General features: G+C 39.2%; 2 protein-coding genes across 2 annotated transcripts; one reads left to right on the top strand and one right to left on the bottom strand.

The window, feature by feature from the left end:
• Positions 1-913: 913 nt before the first annotated feature.
• Positions 914-15,250, top strand: rimkla (ribosomal modification protein rimK-like family member A). Its single transcript, XM_079238406.1, has 5 exons — positions 914-1,228; positions 8,132-8,362; positions 9,550-9,636; positions 10,609-10,812; positions 11,394-15,250. The coding sequence occupies exons 1-5, from the start codon at positions 1,066-1,068 to the stop codon at positions 11,909-11,911; spliced, it is 1,203 nt and encodes a 400-aa protein (XP_079094532.1). The 5' UTR covers positions 914-1,065; the 3' UTR covers positions 11,912-15,250.
• A 348-nt stretch (positions 15,251-15,598) lies between these two features.
• zmynd12 (zinc finger, MYND-type containing 12) lies at positions 15,599-21,837 on the bottom strand (the record flags this gene model as incomplete). The annotated part of the gene is made up of 8 exons (XM_079238477.1): positions 15,599-15,730; positions 17,542-17,687; positions 18,224-18,317; positions 18,841-18,963; positions 19,220-19,389; positions 19,507-19,678; positions 20,361-20,487; positions 21,704-21,837. 8 exons carry the CDS (start codon positions 21,835-21,837, stop codon positions 15,599-15,601), a joined length of 1,098 nt encoding a protein of 365 aa, XP_079094603.1.
• Between the last annotated feature and the right edge of the window lie 672 nt (positions 21,838-22,509).

A 22,509-nucleotide genomic window follows, 5' to 3' on the forward strand; every position in this document is an offset into this window, starting at 1 on the left:
TAAACGTCTATTTCCTTTTAGAAACGTCACAGACCGGAGAAAAACTGCATGGAAGATGATTATGTCTTTGGTTTGTAAGAAGGTTTCTCTCCATTTTCCTGCCATTTTGGCTTACATACAACGCTGCTGTTCGCCATGCCTCCCAGTCTGTCTGGTCTGAACCGGTTCGGAGAGCGCGCGGTCTCGTGCGCAGCGCACAGCATATTTCTCACGCCGACTCCCTCATCCCTCCGCGCGCTCTGACTCGGCTCGGCCCCCCATTCTCGTTCAGCTGAACATGATTGGTCCATCAGCTAGCGGCTCGCCCGCACCTTCCGCGTGTTGTTTGGACACGAGACTGTCTATGTGCTGCGATTGGTCAACGCCCCTCCAAACCTTTGTTTTGGGGCAGACCCCTTATACTGTGCACGGGCGCTGGAAGAAGTGAAGTTGTAAACGAAGCGCGTGCATTTTTCAGCACCAATACCTCGTGGATAGCAGCCAAAGGGATCAGAAAGAGGATAGTCGTGTGTGTTAGCGTACTTTACTGTGATAAACCGACGACTTTGCGGTTTGTGCCGCCATAGTACCAGTGAGAAACTTCAGTGGCAGTTCAGTCGTCAAACGGAAATACAGGGCGGCAAGGTTTCACTTGCGTGTCCCCGGCGGCAGTTGCTGCGTCGCGGTCGCAGGAGACACATTTTTGCTGGTTAAAAAAGGAAAGGCGTCATTTTTTTCCTCCCTTGTTCGAATTTTCTTTTTTTTTTTTTGTCTGGATTCAACAAACTGCAACACAACCAGACTAAATGGCTGGAAGCGACGGGAAACTGAGGTGATATAAAAGCTCTTTCTTCGCAGCTGATTCGGTCCACGCAGCAGTGGGTTCGTGGTCCTGCTTTTAGCCACATCACCGCTTGCCGCCGAGGTCTCCATTGTGTGAGCATCTGTCTCTCTTCGCCTGACCGCCGAATCCCGCGCTGCAACCACACACCTGCCACCCCCACCACCACCTCAGCGTGTTTTTTAGTCGAATTACACGTTTTCATCGCCATCTTTTTTATTTATTTTTTTATCCACGCACTCAAAATGTGTTCTCGGGTTTGGTTCGTGACCGACCGCCGCATCAGCCAGGAGTACCCCCAAGTTCAGATCCTCCGGGCGCTGAAGGAGCGCTGCGCCGACGAAGATGTGGAATTCCGCTCTCTTCTGATGGATCAAATCGTGCTAACGATCAGCCAGGGCCAGCTAGGCAAGTACCATCCATTCACTCCACGCACTCTTATTTTATAGTCTGTTGTAGCGATAGGTGCGTGGATTATTAAGTGCTTTATATGGGGGGGGGGAAAGTTGAAGGAATGCGGTCATTGTTTGGCGATCACGCTGTTGCAAAGCAGGGTTAGCCCCGGCTGCCTTCTAGCGAGGAAGGTAAGCAGCACAGCAGTGACCGCCTAACCCACTTCAGCTAGACTGCCTGCTGGGAGGAGGGGGGAGGGCGATGACGCTTGATTTAATTTCGCTGAACACGCTCTGCTGTAGCTCCTGCACTGATGTGGAGCAGTAGATTTAAGCAACGGGGAATGCTTTTTAAGTACACACAGGCCACGTAATCACACGTTACGTTTTAATAAGTCAGCTGAGCTTGTTTGGTTGTAGATTTGTTGTTTTTTAGCTTACATATTGTCTGACCTTTGCTAGATCCGTGAAGGTCTGGCAGTTTTGCACAAGGGAAAAAAAACATGTAAGTAAACAGTCATTCTGCTATAAAGGTTGCAATTATGCTAGTTTGTATTGGTATCAACACCCATAGTTAAATGACTTCATTTTTAATTTGTCCCACCAACGTGATCAGAAAACAGCAGTTTGTCTTTTGTTCAAATTTGGCTCTTATCTGTATAAAACACACACGATTTCACAGTAACAAGAGGCCTCGATGAAGTGATGGTAACTGCAGGAATTCCTGACAAACAGGCACACGTGGAATTTGTGAGGATGGTGTGAAATGGGGCTGTGAGAGGTGTGAGAGGCTAAATTAACACATAAATGGTGTTGGCTGACATAAGCAGAGGCTGGGTGGATAGAACAAATATGGAATTAATAGGGGTGTGTTTCGGCAGCATGTCCCCTAGCTGTTACTGATAACTATTACTGTACATCGCAGTCACGGCAAACATTGATTTGAGTTCACATAAAAACAGTTGGGCTTGTAGATCACATGACAAATAAAGTGACATGCATTTCACATACTGCTATGGTGATATAATCTGATTTAAATACTAAAAATGCATCTGTATATATTTTAAAATGTGTTTTTTAAAAAACACCCACCTCAGACATGTTGGTAGTTTGTTTAGGTCTATAGCTTAGTGACGTACACAGTAGGATTGTTAGAATGGCCTGTAATCCACGCAGGTTCTAAATTTGCATAAAGTAAATGTCCTCTCTGCCTTAGCTTGACATCAAGATTAACAACCAGTGGACAGATTGGCCATGTTGCAGGCCTCTGATACATGGAGTCAGACAACTAAGCTATGTGGCTTGTTTCTTGTGGCGTATAAAGACAAACCGTATTCAACTAAGCTTTCTTCTAGATATTACTTAACCATAGTTTATTTACACTTACATTACAGAAACTATGAAGTTGAAAGGACAATAACTATGCAAAGTCCAAACAGGAACTGGCACCATGACCACATAATTCCTATCAGGCATAAAGTGGTTTATATCTTGCAGTTTGCATTTCCTTCTTAGCTGCACGAATCAGCATGTAAATTAACCAATTTATACAACACCAGAGGAAATATGTGAGTTATGGCATTTATTTGGTAAACTTTAAGAAACACTGCTACATGTGATTATTTGGGATGACCAGGTTGTATTTACAACCCTCATATTTTGTACATTTTAGTCAATAATTGATATTACACAGACTCTGTGTTTCTCATTGTATTTGAAATATTTATATTCAATAGATCCTCAGAGATTGGGTACCAGGGCATATTTTAGATCTCATGGATTATACTGACTTCACCTCACAACTGCATTAAAACTTTTTTAACCATTTAATCCAAATACTACTAAAATAGAGTGTAGTAGTAGAAAATATCTTGAAAATGTGAATGTTTAATGCGTATATGATATGATGTGTAAGCAAGAGTGATTAAATTAAAGATTTTCTCTCTTGAGGCCTCAGACATCTTTCCTTGTCTCACTGCCCTAAATTTTAGTAGTGTATTGTGTCAGTATATCAGCAATGAACATCTCACTCTCTGTTAAGGAATAAGCCTGAAGTTTAGCTCTGCAGGGTTTTTCCGCAAAAGAGGCTAAGCAGGCTTCTCAGTAGGCTCTGCAGGTTCCACATTATTTCTTTTTTTGGTAAACTTTAGGAAACTGCTACATGTGATTGTTTGAGATAACCAGCTTGTATTTACAACCCTAATATTTGGTAAATTTTAGTCAATAATTCATATTACACTGACTCTGTAGTCCCCAATGTATTTGAAATATTTATATTCAATAGATCGTCTTTCATTTTGACGCCAACATATCACTTTTTGAATTTAACAAATGAATGTGCAAACCTATCTCACAGAAAACAGACACATTCAGAGGAGAGGCATGAAAAGGGAATACTGATGCTAGAAACTTTACTTTTTTTTTTTTTTTTTTAACCTAAAACATAAATAATCTTTAGCGTAAAAATAACACATTTAAATTTAGCATTTCAAATTGTCTGTCATTTTTATGACTCATTCATGTATTGATGCTTGTACCAGTTCATTGGGCTCATTGTCTCTATAGCCGGAGACATTGGTGAGCACGCGTGTACATTATATTGTTTTAATGACAAATGAGGCCCCTCAGATGAAACAGCTTAACATGGCGACGGGACAGCCAGCAAGTGGCATTTCACGTCCCATGATTGAACAAAATTAAAAAGACCGGATATGAATGGATGTCACAATCCTTTGTGATCCTTGCACATGCCAGTAGACACACTACTTGCCCAGTGACGATAAATGCAACACTTCTGTGTCAGTGAACATGGACTAATAAGGCAAGTCTAGGATCTTGATTTACCAGCAGAGATTGAATCAGGATCAACAGTCACAAGGCACAGATACTTAAGCCATGATGCCACATTATATTTGGTTGATTGGGACATGGACTTAGTATTGTGAGAAAAATTAGACTCTTAATACTGTTAATTTCATTATCATCTACTAGGTTATGTTGGTTGTTTCTAAATATCGTGTTTTCTTATTTTTATTATTTAAATCTTTTATTGTATGGATTAAGGAGGTCTAATAGCTATTGGTTGATGTGAGCTAAATTAAATAATAATAATAAATTTTATTTATAAAGCATTTTTGAACAAATAAGAATACAAATACAAGGAAAAAACAAGAATAAAATCCATTACATCCAAAACAGCCAATCAAGATTTAGTGATTGAAAATAAATAACTACACATAGTTGTTTCAAAACAGTTTTTGCATGCTTTGTATATTAAGGAAATAGAAACCATACCTTAATAAATAATGGATAGCATATGATCTTCTGAATGGCTTTCACTGAAACAGCTTTTTATCATTAAACTAAAAACCTCTTGTTTGCAAATATTTACATGCAGACTGAAATGAGTCTTTTGCATTTCATTGGTTTCGCAAAAGAGTATGTCAGCGCTTGCTGAATGTCAGATGGGCAGCTTAATGTGTAACATGTCTGTATGATAACTTCTTAACTGTCCTACAAAAGAAGAGACATTTGGATGTGAGCAGCTGGCATACAGTATATTTTTACAAAAACTTTGACTAATTTTATATGTATGTATTCATGTTTCAAATTATTATTATTGTTGGTATTTGCAAGATTTCATAGCCAAACAGAACTTCATGATTTGATAAAAGGACTCTAAACTGTCTGACTTGATTCTTTCTGATGCAGAATTATGTTACGTATCTGTATGAAAACAGTAGTGGGAGTGGACTGTAGATTTACACAAACACACAAATCTGACTCAAGCATGCTTCCCATTTTCTAGAATCCTCCCAAGTTTACTCCATCCACACTTTTGAATGTTTTCCAATTTGGTATATTTTACACATTCCAGAAGAAAAGCAGTGTAATGTTTTGTATTTGTTTCAGCTGCTGACATTGATGAGCACAACATATTTTATGCAAAACACAACATAAAATATATTTAATAAAAATAAACATTAAAGTTCAGGTTGATATTATAGAGACTTTGTTTTTTTGTTGTTTTTTTTTTTTTTACTGACATAAACCTATCAACCTACCTGTCACCGTGTCCATGTGGCTACATTACAGTGCCAAATCTGCTGTGGAATATAGCACACAGTTATATGAACATACTCCCTGGCTCTTAACCAAACACAAAATAATTTATTGTGATCTGTAGTATATTGGAGTCATTCAGTGTAGTTTTGATGACTACATTTTTCATTCTGTCCTTTCCGTTTGAGTTAGCTAGATTTTTATGTAAACAAAAAAAGTAGTGACTACTGCAGTACCTGGAAAGCAGGAGTCTCCAAAGCTGGTCCTGCAGGTATTCAGTGTTTCCCTGTTTTAACACATCTGCCTCAAATTAAATGAACCCAAGCCGGGAAACATTGAAAACCTGCTGGATTGTGACCCTCAAGGACCTTTATTTGTCTTGTTTAATCAGTGAGATATGCAAACAGCCCATTGAGGATCTTAATACAAGCCAAATCAAGAGAAACTGGATTAACGTGCAGCCCCACAAACTTAAATTCAACAGAATACACTGACAAAGAGTGATACTGCATACAGGACTGGTAGGACGGACAGACCAAATACAGTGGAGCAGCATTTGTCAGTCTGCTTTGTGACGTTGCAGCAGCATGCATACAATGCATGTTATTCCTGTAAGCTGTGTCAGGCAGATTGAAAATGGGATGCAGCTATACAGTCCATCCAACAATGGAAACATTATGATCTATTAAAGCAGTGCTAGAAAAAATCCCAGTGTTTCTAAGTATAAACAGGCCACACCCACACTAAATACAGACAGTCCCTCACCAAAAGCTACAAGGTTGAAATTGTTATCCATCGGATTGATCAGGGTCTGTGACTTTTTAGCGACGGTCACATGACAAACAGTGCTGAGCACACAAACACTTGTGCAGATGAATAGGGCTGATTCATTCGGCTGCCTCATTGCTTTCTGTTTGGTCCCCCTGGAGACAGAGACAAGCGCTTTGAATACTGTCTGTCAAAAACCATGAGACCACATCCCTTGACACTTCCCACTGTAACACCACTCACAGTACCCTCAGTGGCTGCACAATCAGCACAGTGTGTGACAGTGCTGAAAAGGGTTGAGGAGGCAGTGAATCCTCCTGCTTCTTTGCTGACATTGTGAAGAGGAGGAGAAAGAGGCAGGGGTGGGGATCTTTTCATGGCTTCATACTCCTCTTTTAACAGGCATCACTTCTTTCTCTCTCCCAACACTGCCCTCTTCTGCGTTAGCTCCGAGACATCCTCAACCTTTTCTGCTTGTTGCCTTTCCCTCGCCCTACCTTTACCTGTCCGTTCAGATTGCACAGATTTGGAAAGTTGCATGCTCTGCAGACTGGTTCTTCTGCCGACATGTCACCTGTTATTATTTGCCCCAACATCTGTTGACCTCTGATGATCTCAGCCAGAGCTGTTATCACTGTTGTTAGCCTACAGATTCTAAGATGGCTGAAATTCACGTCATGATTGGGGGAAGTGCTGCTCCAAATGACAAATGTGTCTTCTCCCCTCCTTCTTCTAGATAGAGTACATGTCAAAACACACAGGTGTGTACAAGTTTTCTTATCACTTCATCTCTTCATCCCAGTGGGCTGTTTGGTCACATCAAAGGTTACAAATTTTCAGTCTAGTTTAGTTTCTCCTTCTCATTCACAGTGACAAAGTGTCACCAGTCACCAGTAAAGTACTGCCAAATCTTCGTTCATGGCTGGTGATTATGCAGTCTGTGCACCAATTAACAAGCCAATAAATCCCTCTGATTTCCAGTGTTTATTTCCTTGTGCAAAGACAGTTTTTTTAGAAACTGGAGCCTCATAAGATAAGAAATCAGATCAATTTGTTGCTTTTGCGTGAAAGGTAGTATTATGTGATGAGCTGTTTTCTCATCCCAACAGTTTTTCATTGTTTCTACATGCTACATTGAGTTAACATGGCTGATCAGTAACCTATTCAAATGTCCTCTGTTAGGCGAAGAAACATGGTGTCAGGCTGAAACATTGGAAACCAAGGCATATCCTAGATCTCATGGATTACACTGACTTCACCTCACAACTGCATTAAAAATATTATAACCACTTAATCCAAATACAACTAAAATAAAATGTAGTAGTAGAAAATATCCTGGAAATGTGAGTGTTTAATGCGTATATGATATGATATGATATGATGTGTAAGCAAGAGTGATTAAATTAGAGATTTTCTCTCTTGGGGCCTCAGACATCTTTCCTTGTCTTACTGCCCTAAATTATAGTAAAGTGTAATGTGTCAGTATATCAGCAAGGAATTTCCCACTCTAAGGAATAAGCCTGAAGTTTATTTCTGCAGGGTTTTTCTGTCAAAGAGGCTCGGCAGGCTTCTCAGCAGGCTCTGCAGGTTCCACATTCATTCTTTTGTACATAAAACCCCAGAGATGGCAGCCCATGCATCTGCTTGTGACCTCACCATTTCCCAATCCATAGCAGTGTGGGGACAACTGGAGCAGTGTCCACAAAGAGGAGTAAGCTGTTCCACCCAAATATGGTGGATTTCAAATCTTTCCAAGCACTTTCTCAATTTTTCCAGAGATTTTCAGCATGACTTGTATTTAAGCAAATTAGAGACAAGCTAGATGCTGGTTAATGACTGGTTTCTTTGAGAGTTAGTGCCACGTACTGACAGTCTAAAGGACGGTCCAGTCTCAGCAAGTTGTCCATGTAACGGTTCAGAACCTTTCTGAAAGCTCAGGAGGGCATCCTCTGAGGGTCACTTCAAAGTCGTTTTTATTTTTCCCCCTTTTTCGGTCAACCAACTGTCACTGTTGATACATACAAGACTTTGTTTAATCTAATCTCTTTTCTGTCTACCTTGTCTTCTATCCCTCCATTTCTCCCTTCAGGTCTGCGAGTGGAGCAAGAATTAGTGACATCCTATCCACAGGTGGTGGTAGTGCGGGTTCCCACACCTTGGGTTCAGTCTGATAGTGATATCACCGTGCTGCGCCACCTGGAGAAGATGGGCTGCCGGCTGATCAACCGGCCTCAGGCCATACTCAACTGTGTGAACAAGTTCTGGACCTTTCAGGAGCTAGCTGGCCACGGCGTGCCTCTTCCCGACACATTCTCCTACGGTAATTTTGTTCTTGACTTTTATGTTTCTCGCTGTGTTAGTACACAATACAAACGAGTTTGATTTTTCATGACAATGATATTCAAGCCATTCAGTGTATATCACTATTACAGAGGGTTTTAATGGAACTATTCATCACCAGACAATGTGACTAGGAGATGCCTAACTCTTTCTCTTTTCATTTTTATTATTTACGATTATATCTTCTACTTTGTTATATTTCTCAGGCTAAACAAAGGGAAGCATCTGCACATGCTTTTTTTCCCCCAGTTTTCCAAAAATTCACAGTGCTGTGGTTTCCATGAGTGCAGAAAAAGAGAAGGGTTCAGACAGAGAGAAGGGAGGAAAAAAAGAAAGAAAAGGAAGGGGGGTTGTTTGGCCTACATTCCATGCGTCTCTGTGCACAGTAGGCCAGGCAATGCATGCAGAGCAGCTGGAAAGCTTATGTAACCACCCCCAACTACCATTCACACACATCCATCTCATGTTCTGTGTAAGTTGGTTGTTTTTTTTTTTAATGAAACATGAGGCTTCCCATATCTACCAAACCAGTTCGCAGTTTGGTTGTAATCACATTTATAGTCTGCTATCTTCCTGGATTCCTCAGTTTTTTCCCCTTTCTCAGTGAAAACACAAATGATTTAGAACATCAGGAAAGAGCCAAGTAGCAGGCATGATCGCATCTGTTCCCTCGGCTAAATGCCATAGAAGACCAGACAGGAAAGTGAAAATTGTGAGACAGTAACAGAGGGGTGAAAACAGGGAAAGAATGTGGAAATAAACAACTAACAATTTCCCAGTGTATGTATGTATTATTATTTTTCTTATTTATCATTTCAAATGTTGTAATTGATCTTTAAGCCAAAGCACACAAAGCTTGAGCACATCTGTTGCAACAGGCTGTCGTTCCAGCTCCATGTCAGATATGGTCAGCTGTTTCACATTAAAGGGATCGGTTAGTGTCGGTTCCAGTCTCATGAATCAAGCAGCAAGTTTAAGCTCAGGACAACACTCCTACGGCCTTTGCTGTTCTGAGTCACTCCTGTTTCCATAGCGACATGTTACATGTTCCCTCTCCTCACTCTGTCAGGTCAGCTGTAATATCTGAACTGTGCCATTAACACAAGAGCAGCTTATAATCTATTTTGCTTTCGGGGGGGTGTGTTTCTTTGCACGGGATTTTCATAGGTGGGCATGACAACTTCCGTAAGATGATTGACGAGGCAGAGCCACTGGGCTACCCAGTGGTGGTAAAGAATGCACGTGGGCACAGAGGTAAGACAATCAGCACATTACTCCCCTTCATTCATTCTGTTCACACTACACCTCAAAACTGCCCACACTAATGGGAATCCCCCCCTTGCCATAAATGTAGTGTCTCCAAGAGCTGAGCTCCAGCGTCTGCTGACCCATTCACTGTTTCCTATCCATTGTTATTGACACTTCAGAGGCTCTAATTGTCTCCAAGCTGCCATCACAGCACATTGTTTGGGAAAGCAGCCGTTGGTCACCAGCTTGTGTGACCCTTTGTATGGTGTTCAACATCTCCAGGCTTATTTTGAGTCTCTGTAGTTGACCGTTGACATTGGCTGAAGTCCAGCTCGCCTTCCGAGTCATATAAAGGAATGAACAGAGGATGGATTCAAAAACTTGCGAGATATTATAAATTAAATGCCAAATTTATCTGTCAGGTCAACTTTGGTTGTACACTCATGACAAACCATGCTTCAGCTTTATTAATGCAAATTAGTTATTCTTCATCATCTGGCTGAAAGAGTCACAAAGCTGTTATTCTGTTCCTGTGTTGTTTTTTTATCTTCTGAAATGTTAAATCAAGCACCGAGAGATTGTTTTGACATTGTGTTAGAATTGCACATTAGATATGGAAACACTTATGGTTTTACTTGGAACAGGGTTCAGAGGTTGTGACTATAAGGAGACAAAGCCGAGGGGTGTTAATTAAAACAAGCATCTTCTATCCAATGTGAGAAGCAACTCCGTGGCTGCTCAGGACTGTCCTCTTCATTATGTGAGAAACTAAGACTGACATAGGACTTGCTCAGCAGAGTTGTTGCTTGTCAGCAAAACTATAAGGAAACTCTTCAACTTCAACTTTCATTACACAAATGACAGCTTACAAGAATCTTGATCTGATATTAATGTAAAGAGCTCTATGTGTGATAACAGCTTGAAGACTAGCTCATCTTTGCTTTCTTCCCTCATCTAGTTTCTCCTTCCTTCTCTTAGGCAAGGCTGTGTTCCTGGCACGGGACAAGCACCACCTGACAGATCTTTGCCACTTGATTCGCCACGATACCCCCTACCTGTTTCAGGAGTATGTTAAAGAGTCACATGGTCGTGATGTTCGGGTGGTCCTGGTGGGAGGCCGAGTAATCGGCTCCATGCTGCGCTGCTCTACCGATGGTCGGATGCAGAGCAACTGCTCCCTAGGTAGGCAGATGCCCCCGAGGCAACGATCATGTGCATAATATTATTAAGTCTTGTCCCTTCCTGCAGTCGATGGCACTGCTGCGCTTGAGGAGTAAAATGTGCATGTCTGTGTTTGTAAATGTGGAAGCTCTTCATGCACCATTTGGATAATTTCTGATCTGTTAGCTGAAAACATAAGATGTCTTCCAGTTTGCATTCTTGTGCCGGAGCATGCTGTGTAAGTTTGTGGTTAATTTAAGTGCTCTACCTGCTGAAACCAGTTTTGGGAAGAGTGAAACAAAACAAGCTCATATGGAATCCACCCTGGAGACTTCAAGTGACACAGCATTCCAGCTGATGAGTCTGATTTTCAGTGTCAGGGCATTAGCCGTTGGAGAGCAGCTCAGGCTGTAATGCTTTTTAGATTTTTTTTTAGATTTAGGACATCAGTCACTGGTTTATTTAGAATTTATGTAACATTAAATGTTGACACCGACTTCCAATAGATCAGACTTTTTTTTAATGTAGTATGTACAACACTCACAACATATTTGCTCTATGAATAAGATATTAACCACCTTTATGTGTGTCTGAATTGTTAGGTGGTGTGGGCATGATGTGCCCCCTGAACGAGAATGGCAAGCAGCTGGCTATAGAGGTGTCTAACATCCTGGGCATGGATGTGTGCGGTGTTGATCTCCTTCAGCTCAATGACGGCACGTTTGTGGTTTGCGAAGCTAATGCCAACGTGGGCTTCATTGCCTTCGACCAGGCCTGTGGCATGGATGTCGCAGGGATTGTTGCTGACTTTGCCCTATCAATGCTTCCAAGCCGCCTCACCCGTAAAATGTCCCTGCTGTCCGTCGTGTCCAGCACCAGCGAGACCAGCAGTGAGCCTGAGGTGTGCATCGTGCCCACGGGTGGCAGCTCACTGCCAGAGGCAGTGTGCAACATGAGTGTGGGTTCTACTTCCAGCGAAAGTGACCCTGAGCTGGCGGAGCCCTCACAGTCATCCCCCTGCCAGTCCACACCTCCCACCCTTCCCAATCTCCCTGACCTCCCCGATCCAACCTACTTCAACACCCTCCTGGCCAATGAGATCAAGCTATTAACTGAGTGAGAGTCAACCAAATTCATGCACGTACAAACACCACAAATGCATGCATACATACACCTGTGCTAAAGGCAACCAACATTCCTTTTAAAAAGACATATCAGTCCAGAAACCATTTTAACAAATGGTAGTTCAAAACATGAGCTGAACATCGAAACACATATTCTGACACAACCACAGAAACAAACACCAAGACGAGCCTTCTCCTTCTTTAAAGAAAAGATCTGAGGCTGCTCCCCTGACTATTCTCTCTTTACATTGTTTTGAAAGCTCCAAAATCACCACCATCTAACCTTTTGTTTACACTGCAGTATGATGGAAACATCAACTGAGAGAGCCAAAAACCAAACTTTTCTGGTGTGCATTTGTTGGTTTTGGTTGAGTAAACAATTCCTATGAATGCATACACCTGCCATGTTTTTATCCTTCTCCAAATCCAAGTTGTCACAGAGGTGAGTTGTCAGGTTTGGTGGGTTGGATACGAAATGAAGTGTTTTCAAATTGAATACATTTTTATGATAGGCATGTAATACATTTAGTTCCAATGTAGGAATGTAGTGTTCCAAGCGAGGACAAAGACCAGGATGGGGGACCAACTAGAAATGTACAAAATTAATGTCAGCAAGTAGCAGACTTATTTAAAAGTTACCGCTGGGTATTTTACAATGAATTCAAAACTTTCTTGTTAATATTCAAGATTTCATTTTTGATAACCAGCTACTAGTCTGATGCTTTCTTACAATTCATGAAATGTTTAGCACTTTATAATAAACAGATACATTTTTCTCACTCAGATGACAAATTTGAGAGTGTGAAAGCCGTGTCAACACTTGCAAGCAAAATATACCTCAAAACAGTGACATCTCACTGCCATAGGATGACATAGACATACAGTACATATCATTTGGGCCCTTATGGTTTTAAAAAGGCCCGATATTTCAGGTGTTCTTTCCCTTTATGTGTAGGACCTTAAAAAGATTGTGTTTTGGGGTTTTTGTTTTTGTTTTTTTTTACTTTTTTGTAAATATTTTAGATTAATTAGTTTCACAGCATACTCGTATCCAGCTTATAAAACTGGAACAGTGGAAATATCTGCCAACATAGACATTTTCATAAGCTATGGTGGACAAAATAGATTGTACAGACTTGTGATATAAAAGGTTAAGACTGGAATTTGGTGCTAACAGTTGTGGATTTGGTTAGATGTGATTGCTCAGTCATATTATATGTAGACTTTGATCGTTTTCATGCATTACTTTTTATTGTTCTCAATGAAATTTAGATAACATAACCTACAAAATATGTTGGGGTAATGTACACAAAATGGAGTTTATATTTTTACAGTCTTCTTTAGTGGAGTGTTGCATGTTTTTCCTTTATAAAGGAACAAACAAAATCCAGGGATTTCTGCAGGCCTTATTCTTGACAATTTTTGTTCATTTGGGTTTATCTTCAGTAGCTAATCCTTGTAAAATAACATAGTACAGCATAGGGTATGCTGAGGTTTTTGTCATTCTTTGAGAATAACTTCCAACTGATCAAAAGCACAAATAATAAACCCTTAATTGTCCACATAGTGACGTTGGTGTTTTTAGGCTTATAACCCTTTCTGTTGAACAAAACTCAGGGAAGCAGCCTGGATCTCAGCCCTGACCCCACCACAAAGGTGTGGTGTATCCACTCCAGCTAGACATTTCATACACATACCACATACCTACACACAGATGGAAAAAAACATAAACAACAAAGAAAAAAAAGGTTGTAAACTACAGTATAAGACAAAGTGGTGTATACCATGGTTAACATGCACTTTTTTTTCCTTGCTTGCTTCAGAATGTTCCTTGTTTTCCTCCTAATTTAAGTTTTGGGTTGGTTTTTTTTTTGTTGTTTGTTTTTTTTTTTAAGTGGTTTGTGTGCACTAATATTGTCTCAATAAAGTGAAACCGCTGTGAAGCTTGATTTTATTTTCCTTAGACGTGGGCCAAATTTACGAACAGTCTTGAATCAAACAGGGCCCTGCTGGAGGATGCCAAATCTTCATCTGCCAGATAACAAGAAGGGGCAGCTTTTACTTTTAAGTATGCTATCGAGTGATCACAGTGGCTCCACTCCGTTTACACCACTACTGTGATGTTGTCTGGTATCTATATAAAACTGAAGCATCTGACAGACAAACTGCGAAATTTGCTTTTGTCGACACTCCTGACACACAAGGGCCGGTGGGCTTGTTTAAGAAGTCACATCCCATCATAAACACTTTAATGGATAAACTATCTCCTGTAGTTGTCCCTATCTAGTCTGTGTCTTTGTATTGAAGCCTTGCTCATTCCTCATTGTGTACATAAGTGTAAATTCAAGATGACATATCTCACGATATTAATAGCCAGCCATAGAAAATGATCAAACACTTCTTTTCTTTCAGCCCCTGTTATTTAATATGTTTATCCATCTTGACATTGCATATCTTGTTTTTGAAAGTTGACCTAATAGTGCCCTAGCAGCTGTCAAAACGCCTTTTCATTGTGTGGTTTTCTTGTGGAGAACTGGTTTAAGGGTCATAGCTGAATCGAAATTTAAGTCCAGCTCTGCTTGGTCTTGTGAGATCAGCAACAGCGATGAAGTGGAATGCGACTGAAAGGAACAGGTGTGCCACATGTTAGCAAAAGAGTGAAGAAAAGAAAGAACAGATGAGTTTACTGGGCTGAATGCAGCCCGGCCAGTCTGGAACAAACTTGTAAGGACCTCTGGTTGAATACAACAACAGAGCACAAGGTTAATATTTAACTCTTTAATTCAGCTGCTAATGTATATTTGGTTCAAATATTAAAAAGGGAATATGAGCTACTTCAATTGTTTTCATGTTTTGCTTTCTCATCACATAAACTAAGAATACCCGGAAAAAGACTAAATGTATAATTCAGTACAAATAAGAAGTAGTGTAATGGTTTTTAAAAATGACTGTTTTGACATGTTTAGGAATTGTAAATAAAGATTGCTGCAATCATCAGATTCCTTTTAAGTCTGTTATAAAATGAACCTGGGGTTTGCTAAAAGGTTTACAACATACTCATTATTTCCAAGAGGAAGATGCAATGTGTTTGCTCAAGTGAAGTAAAGCAGCTTTCTGCTGATGATTTTGAAAATGTATCTGATTATAACTGCATTTGTTGAATTCTTTCAAGGGTTCTGGACTGCTAGGTACAAAATAAGCAAAAACATTGCATAAAGATTTTTTTTGGCAAGTGCCACTCACCATTTTTCTGTTCTTGTTATATCATTCTAACATTGTTCAAATGAAACCTAAAATCATGTGACTCAGAAAAGATCGAAGTGATGTAAATACATATCCCTCTTTTTTTTTTTTAGATGAAAATAAAGAGTCATTATTCAAATCTATTAAATTGTCTCCCTGCCTAATTTTACTACATTTATCAAGAAATCCTGAATTTCTTGATAAATTTAATTTCTTTGAAATGAAATGTTACTCAGCTCATCTGGTTTTACATGCTTTATTTATAAGCATTTAAACTTTTTTTTAATGTGTGTGTGTATGTATATATATATATATATGTATATATATATATATATATATACGGACATATACATATATATATATATATATACATATATATATATATACATATGTCCGTGTGGATCACATCTCCAAACAGGGAAAAGCAGGAGAAGTGTTGACTAGTTACAACCAGGCTGTGCATCTGTTTGCAGATTCTGCAGCAGCTGCAACAGGCCTTGGATGGGTTCCGTCAGGTCATCCTCTGGTATCAGCTGGCTGGCCTGCAGGGCTGTGCTGGCAAATCCCCCTGCCTGGCACACAAACACAAACAAACACAACCAGTGCAGCTGTAGATTCTCTGGGGAGAGGAAAGCTGACTTATATAATGATGTCACTGAAAACGGACTGCGACCCACTTCATTTAACCCAATTTATTCACTCATCTAAACAACAAGACTCACCAGGTTGTGCTGCTGGTCTTACACTAAGTAAAAGTAAAAGAAAATGTAGACACAGAAAACTTATTTGATACAGTGGACAAAAGCAAGCTGAGACTGCCAAAGTCAGTGAGGAATGTATTGTGTTTATGGACCTATTTCATTAAAACAGCTGGAAAAATCTGATTTATATGTGTGATGCAAGTGATTGTTCAGAATTTGATACAGATCAGATGTACCATAATGAGACAAAGAATCACATGAAATATACCATACATCTACACAGCAAGAATGAATATCCAAAAGTTCAAGAATCCTTGAAAAAATAAAATACCCTAAATCGGAAAATCTATGTTCTTGCAGTGTGATATGCTGTTTCCCTAATTGTAGAACAGCTGACTAGATAACAATGACAGGAAAAGAGATCAACAGCCAAATCAGCCAAAATTAAACAGTGATCATTTGACCCCACCTTGATCAAGAGGTCAGCCCATGACGTATTGAGAAAGACGTATTTGTCTTTCTCAATACGTATTTAATAAATACCAGGAAAAGGAGGTGGTTGGATTGCAACACAACTGTTTGGATAAAGGTGGGAAGTTACAGTGACTAGTCCTTCAAACATTACAGTGATTTTAAGCATTTTTCCGTCTGAATAATTTAAAATCATCATTCAAATCAATATCATCTGATTCCCACACTAGGCCCAATCAACCAAAGTGAATTAATATATTTTGTCATTCATTTAATGATGGAAATTAATCACAAAAGAAAGCAAACATTTAAGTTTCAGTTGAATTGGCAATCATGTTAATTTCAATAAACAGGATGGCAACCATATTTTATATTAGTCCTATGTTTAATAATAATAAAAAATAATATCAAAGTCTGACTTTCCTTTCATTTCTGGAAGTTTCTTTTGACCTGAGTCCTTGGGAAAAGATGTTGATTATCAGTATGAAAGGTTTTGCACAACACTACTAGTCCACAACTGCAAAACGTGTGCAGAAATAAAAATTCTACCAGGTCACGAAGACGGTAAAATTTATAAATTATCACAGACACAGCAAGAGTCTCTTTAAAAAGACACAGGGTCTTTCTTCATCACAGTTAATGTTTGTTATAGCAGACTTGTTTCTACCTTATAGAGGAAAGTAAATACATGTTCAATCAACTGAAAAATGAAAATTATGCTTCAGTTTTTTTTAATTAGCAGTCATTCTTCCTGCTGTTATTTGTTGCTGCATGCCTAGCACAGCTTTACATCCTAACTTTACACTGCACTAAAACAGAAAATACTGAACAAAATTATGTAAAAAAAAAAAAAAAATGTTAGAATGCATAAATAAATTGAAGGGCCGACACATGTTTATCTAAGATCCCATCATATTTTTTTTTCAATCCTGCTCCAGACATTCAGAGTGTAGAGACCGTGAGGAGGGCCTGCCTGATGCTTTCTTCACAGCCAGAAGCACAGATAAATTTACTACACCACTGTGACCTTATTTCACATGACACAGTAGAAATCTGCTGTCTGCTGTCGCGACAGTCTGATAAACTACTTCTAATTCCCACCTTATGCTTACGGCATCACCAATTAACTGTTAATCCAATCTTGAGACAGCACAAGGAGGAAATAGGGAAGTGTGTCACAGTGTCATACCTAACTTTATCAGGCAACTCACCTTCAGGGAATCACCCCCTATGAACCACAACATGGCGAGGCAGTGGGCCACCAGTACAATCTGAGATGAGTCTTTTCTACAGTCATTCTGCTCAAACTCCAATATGGCTCTTAACATCTTATCCACTTCGTTTTGCTGGGAACAGTCTAATTGAGAGGCAAATAAACAAAAAAAAAGAATGTCATTTAACACTATTCAGTTGTATTATATACAATACTGAGAATTGAAAAATTCAGTTCTGGTAATTTGTGCCATATCGAGGTCAAGCTGTAGGTGTGTCTGTTTCACGTGTATAGTTTGTGTAAGAGTTCCAAGTATACATCATGTGAAGTCTGGGAATGTACATTGCAGCTAACAGGCTTAGCTATATATGTAGGGCAGCAGCTGTGACAGGGAGTAGTAGTGCGGATGCGGCACAGCCAAGAGTTGTGTCAGCAGTGGTCTCTAGTCAGCCCTAAGCATGCTACTGTAAATCTGGGGTTTAGCTTTCAGTTTGCACAGCAAGACAGGTCAGCTAAATATAGCACCATTGACCTTATTTTTTCAGTTCTTCTTAGTTTCATTTATTGGTTCTCTGATGGCCTAATGAAATCCTTGGCTTGAGCTCAGAGTATGATGCAGGATGGATGGGTGATGCCTTTTTCTTTTTCTGACTGCACACTATAGGTGTGATATGACGCACCAATAGGGGAGAGTGAAAACTTGGCAGGATTTGCAGTGTTTTGTACTTGGGTCTCAAGAAGTTTGGTGAGATGACTGTGCCATGTGTTTGAAATCTAAAAAAAGAGGACAAGAATATCAGATTAACTATACTATACATATTCAATCACATGAGCAATGATATAATAACTTTAGAGAGTGAATTTTAAGTACATCTTACCCACAAGCTTTTAATTTTATTTGCAGAATGTATATAGAAGTGCTCTGATTGAAACACTTTATTTTAATTCTTGTCTCTTTAAGATGTCTCACTGTATCAAAGCCCAGCCTGCCTTAATTTGTCAGTTAATTGTTTAGAAGTTAAGTACAAGGTAGCATCTTAGAAAAAATGCCAAGCCTTGCCAAACTGGTCACCAGGGAGGTATTTAACCACTGTATTTCATGGTCACACGGACAAGCGAATGTATTTCATGGTTACATTGGACAGTAAAGGCAAAAACCTGGACTATAATTTGGAGAATTTTTGGAAGCTCAGCAGTATTATCTCCCTGGTGTGGAATTTGGGCTTTGCAAATTTGGAATTGCTACATGTACTGAAAAAAATAAAACCCTAAAAGCATGATGTGATCAAGGGCTCACCTCAGAGTATAAGGAACGGACAATGGACATCTTTCCCTGCTTGGCAAACACATCTGCCATGAGAAAGTAGCCCCCACAAAGGACAGTACTATTGAGACCATACTCCTCACTGGCTAGGTATATCTGCAGGCACAAGAGAAATAACCTATTACCTACTAAATTTATATTTAATAATACAGTAAATGTTAGTAACAAGAGGGTTCACGTATCCTATTGACAACAAAATGATCTACAGTCTCACCATGTACAACATGTGCCGTCTATCTTAATCAACAAATAGTTTCAAACAATAAAAGAAAAAAAATTAAATCAAAGAAAATAAAAAAAAACAAATAAAAATTGCGGATTTGTATTATTTCTTGCTAATCATGTCACCAACATCATTTGAAAAGTGAAACAGAGCGTCATCCAGGTTTCCAGTTGCTGTGTGGAGGCGGCCTAGGCTTCTGTGTAAACGGTGGCGAATTGAGAGACCACATTCTGGATTCTTCGACACCACCCACTCTGCCTGGGATAAATGCTCTGTTACAAGAGCCAGTTTACCCAAACCTGACGATGTTGAAGTAAACACAAAAAATGCACAAACAATTTATACATTATTTATTATGTAAAGAAAGAAGATATGGACAATTTCAGTCAGGAAACATTTTTGTGCTCATGTCTAACCCATGTTGGCCTCAGCCAGCAGCAGGTAGGCAGGGACCAGTTGAACAGAATAGGATCTGTGGACATCCATAGAACAGTGCAGGCAGAACTGGGCAGCAAGCAGAGCTTCCTGGTGTTTACCCTCAGAAAGTTTCCGTTGAGCCACCAACCTGCAGATTTCTACCAGCTCTGCCTAAGTAAGGAAACAAACGGGTTATTTTACTACATTAATATTAATCATACTTCCAGTAATATTGCGCAACAGTTCACAGAAGTAAGCCACAGTTACTTAGTATGTAATGCTTTTCATATTATTGTGTAACACTGCGGTTTCAACGAAACTTTGAGCATATGCATTACCCCGAAGAGATTGCTGGAGGAATCATTGATAGTTATAAAGTTCTTAACTACATGGAAACATAAAAGCATGCCATGGTGAAGACGTGGTAGAGCAAAGATTGTGACAATGTTGTTATTAAATATCTCCACTTTCTCTTTTGTCAACTAAAGAAGCAGTCCTGTTGTCTTTCTGCCTCCAGTTTTTAGCGGTTTCTAAATTAAACAGTCTTAATTAATCAACTCCTGCTGCTCTGAAAGTAGCTCTTTCTACCAATTCCACTTCATGTTTGGATTTGGCAGCTTGTAACCAAAATTAGCAAAGCTAAATTCCTACAGTTTGAAATGAAAAGATGTGAAAAGAAAACAAACCCTCAGTGGCTTGAGGCTGTATCGTGTCATTTCTTCTCCATTTCTATGCTTTTCTTTAACAGTTAAAAATATAGGATAGGTTCAAACTCAAAACAAAATTTCTAGGTTTTGCTGCTTATTTCAAACTTTTTTTATATTTGGTCACATTGCATAACAAACAATTTCACCTTTTTTATCTGCTTTTCCACGAAGCTTGATTGCTGGAGGGTAAGAACTGGGGTGCGGATGGGAACAAGTAGTTGGCAAATCCTCTCATGGATTGCTGCCCAGTCAGCTTGTTGATGATCGACGTTACTGAGTATTTTAAAAAAAAAGATTTGTATATTCTCAGTAAGTATTTCTCTTTTTTTTTTCCTCATCTCTTTCCACACCTTACAGCCAAGGAATTCAAATGGCTTTGCATTGCATAATCAATTTTCCCTCTTTGCACGATGACTATTAAATCATATGATCTGAAAAGCTGAGCTGCAACTTACACTGTAGAACAATATTAGCAAGAATGCAGGTAATATTATATCATATAAAATATAGAAACCAAAGTCGGTTTAGAAGATACTATCTGAGTGCACTGAGGGCGTATGTAATAGTATGCCATTGCATAACTAGTCTGTAATTTTGTTCATATGCCTCCTTTCTTCTATGCAATTCTGTGGAAACTGTTTGGCTTTCAATGCATACTTCTTACTGTGGAGCAAGTGAAGTCCTTCCTGTATATTTGTGTTTAGGGAGGCAGACAGCAGACAGAAATCCGACCACGCCACATCACCAGTAGCACTGACACTACATGTGCTTGTGTGTGTGGACACTACAATAAGTGCAAACAGATAAAATTATCTTCCAGCTTTCTTGTCTCAGCCTTATTCCCCAAACATACAGCAATATGTTAATTGATAATCAGTACAAAAAAAGATAGACAAATGATCGATTTGGCCATAAATGATCCTCCATAAATTAGAGTACACAAATCTGAATTTAATTCAAAACAAGGGCTTCTCATTCATTTATTGTAAAGGCTACTTTACATATACGCTAAGTGGCTATAAGCTGCCTGACACGACGAGCTTTAGTGGCTCATTCCTTTCTATAAATCCCCACATGGAGGGTCACCACATGCTCCGATTCAGTGTCATGAGGATTTAACCTACCACCATATTGTGTTCAGTATATGGGTCTAGAAACCAAAATAATGCTGGGTTACATGAAGTGACTGTGCCAAGTGAATTGTACAATCATAAAAGACACAAGAGTGATTCTTGTGAACAAAAAATAACTGCGGTAATGTAATTTACAGCTGTTTCTCTTTCTCCTGACGACACAGTCACATGTCAGCCGGGATGTTTTGCTGTGAAGAAAAACCTGGCGAACACTGCCGCCTAGTGTCACAAATGCTGGAAACTTCAAATTTACCTATACACAATTACTGTAATTTTCAAACTTAAAAAAACTATTCTTTTTTAGTTTAAGTAGGCCCATATTTAAAGACAGAAGAAGTAGCGTGAAGTGTGCTTACCAGTAAAAAGTGACGCGACATTTTGGACATTGTATGTACGCCACTTGTTGGCAAACTTCACAAAACTTTTCACTTCCTTTGGGGAAGGCAATAGGAATGACTTTATACGCTGGAGGTTGTAGTTTAGCATCCATTATCTCAAGTAAATCCAGTTTGCGATGGCAAAACATGCGCTCCGTTCAGCGACACAGAATTTGCCCACAAATCTTTGACCAGTCGTTAAGGTTTATGGTCGCTATGGAAACAACCTCAGACATTTTTGGAAAGCAGGCGTAATATTTCCTTCGGTGACCACTAGATTCTGTGACTCAGAAACAGTGACTACGGTTTTTAACTTTATCTTCGCATGTAGATGTCACCTTCCCCACCAATTTGACTTTTAGGCTACAACAGGCGTGACAAAATACAGTAAAGGGGTCAAAAAGCTTGGCTCTTCAACTGCCATGCTAATATATGGTAGCTTCAAGAAAAATCAATTTGGTGTCTTGTTGGTAAATATCAATGAACTGGAAGAGAGAGAGAGAGAAAGAGGACACCCAGAAACAAACAGAAAAGTCGATAAAACATTGAAGTTGTTGAAAATACAGATTTTAAAAAGAGATTTTAAAAGATATTCACAAAAAAAACCATACTAAGATAAATCTGATATTCACAAAATTTAGTGTTACTAAAGATTAAATACATATGGTGTCACAGTAAAATTAAAAAAATAAAGCTTATTGGTTTTAGATTTTTATTGGAAGCAGAAATATACTACAAATATATACTACAAATGATCAGTTAGTAAAAAAAAAAAATATATATAT

Source organism: Telmatherina bonti, assembly GCF_933228915.1.
Source record: "Telmatherina bonti genome assembly, chromosome: 4".
NCBI lineage: Eukaryota > Metazoa > Chordata > Actinopteri > Atheriniformes > Telmatherinidae > Telmatherina > Telmatherina bonti.

What these genes read in the sequence shown, in the direction of transcription:
- rimkla (XM_079238406.1), top strand. Translation starts at nt 1,066, where the DNA reads ATGTGTTCTCGGGTTTGGTTCGTGACCGACCGCCGCATCAGCCAGGAG. An exon ending in TCCCGACACATTCTCCTACG is followed by an intron (nt 8,363 to 9,549) that starts GTAATTTTGTTC and finishes GGATTTTCATAG; the next exon opens with GTGGGCATGACAACTTCCGT. An exon ending in GAATGCACGTGGGCACAGAG is followed by an intron (nt 9,637 to 10,608) that starts GTAAGACAATCA and finishes TCCTTCTCTTAG; the next exon opens with GCAAGGCTGTGTTCCTGGCA.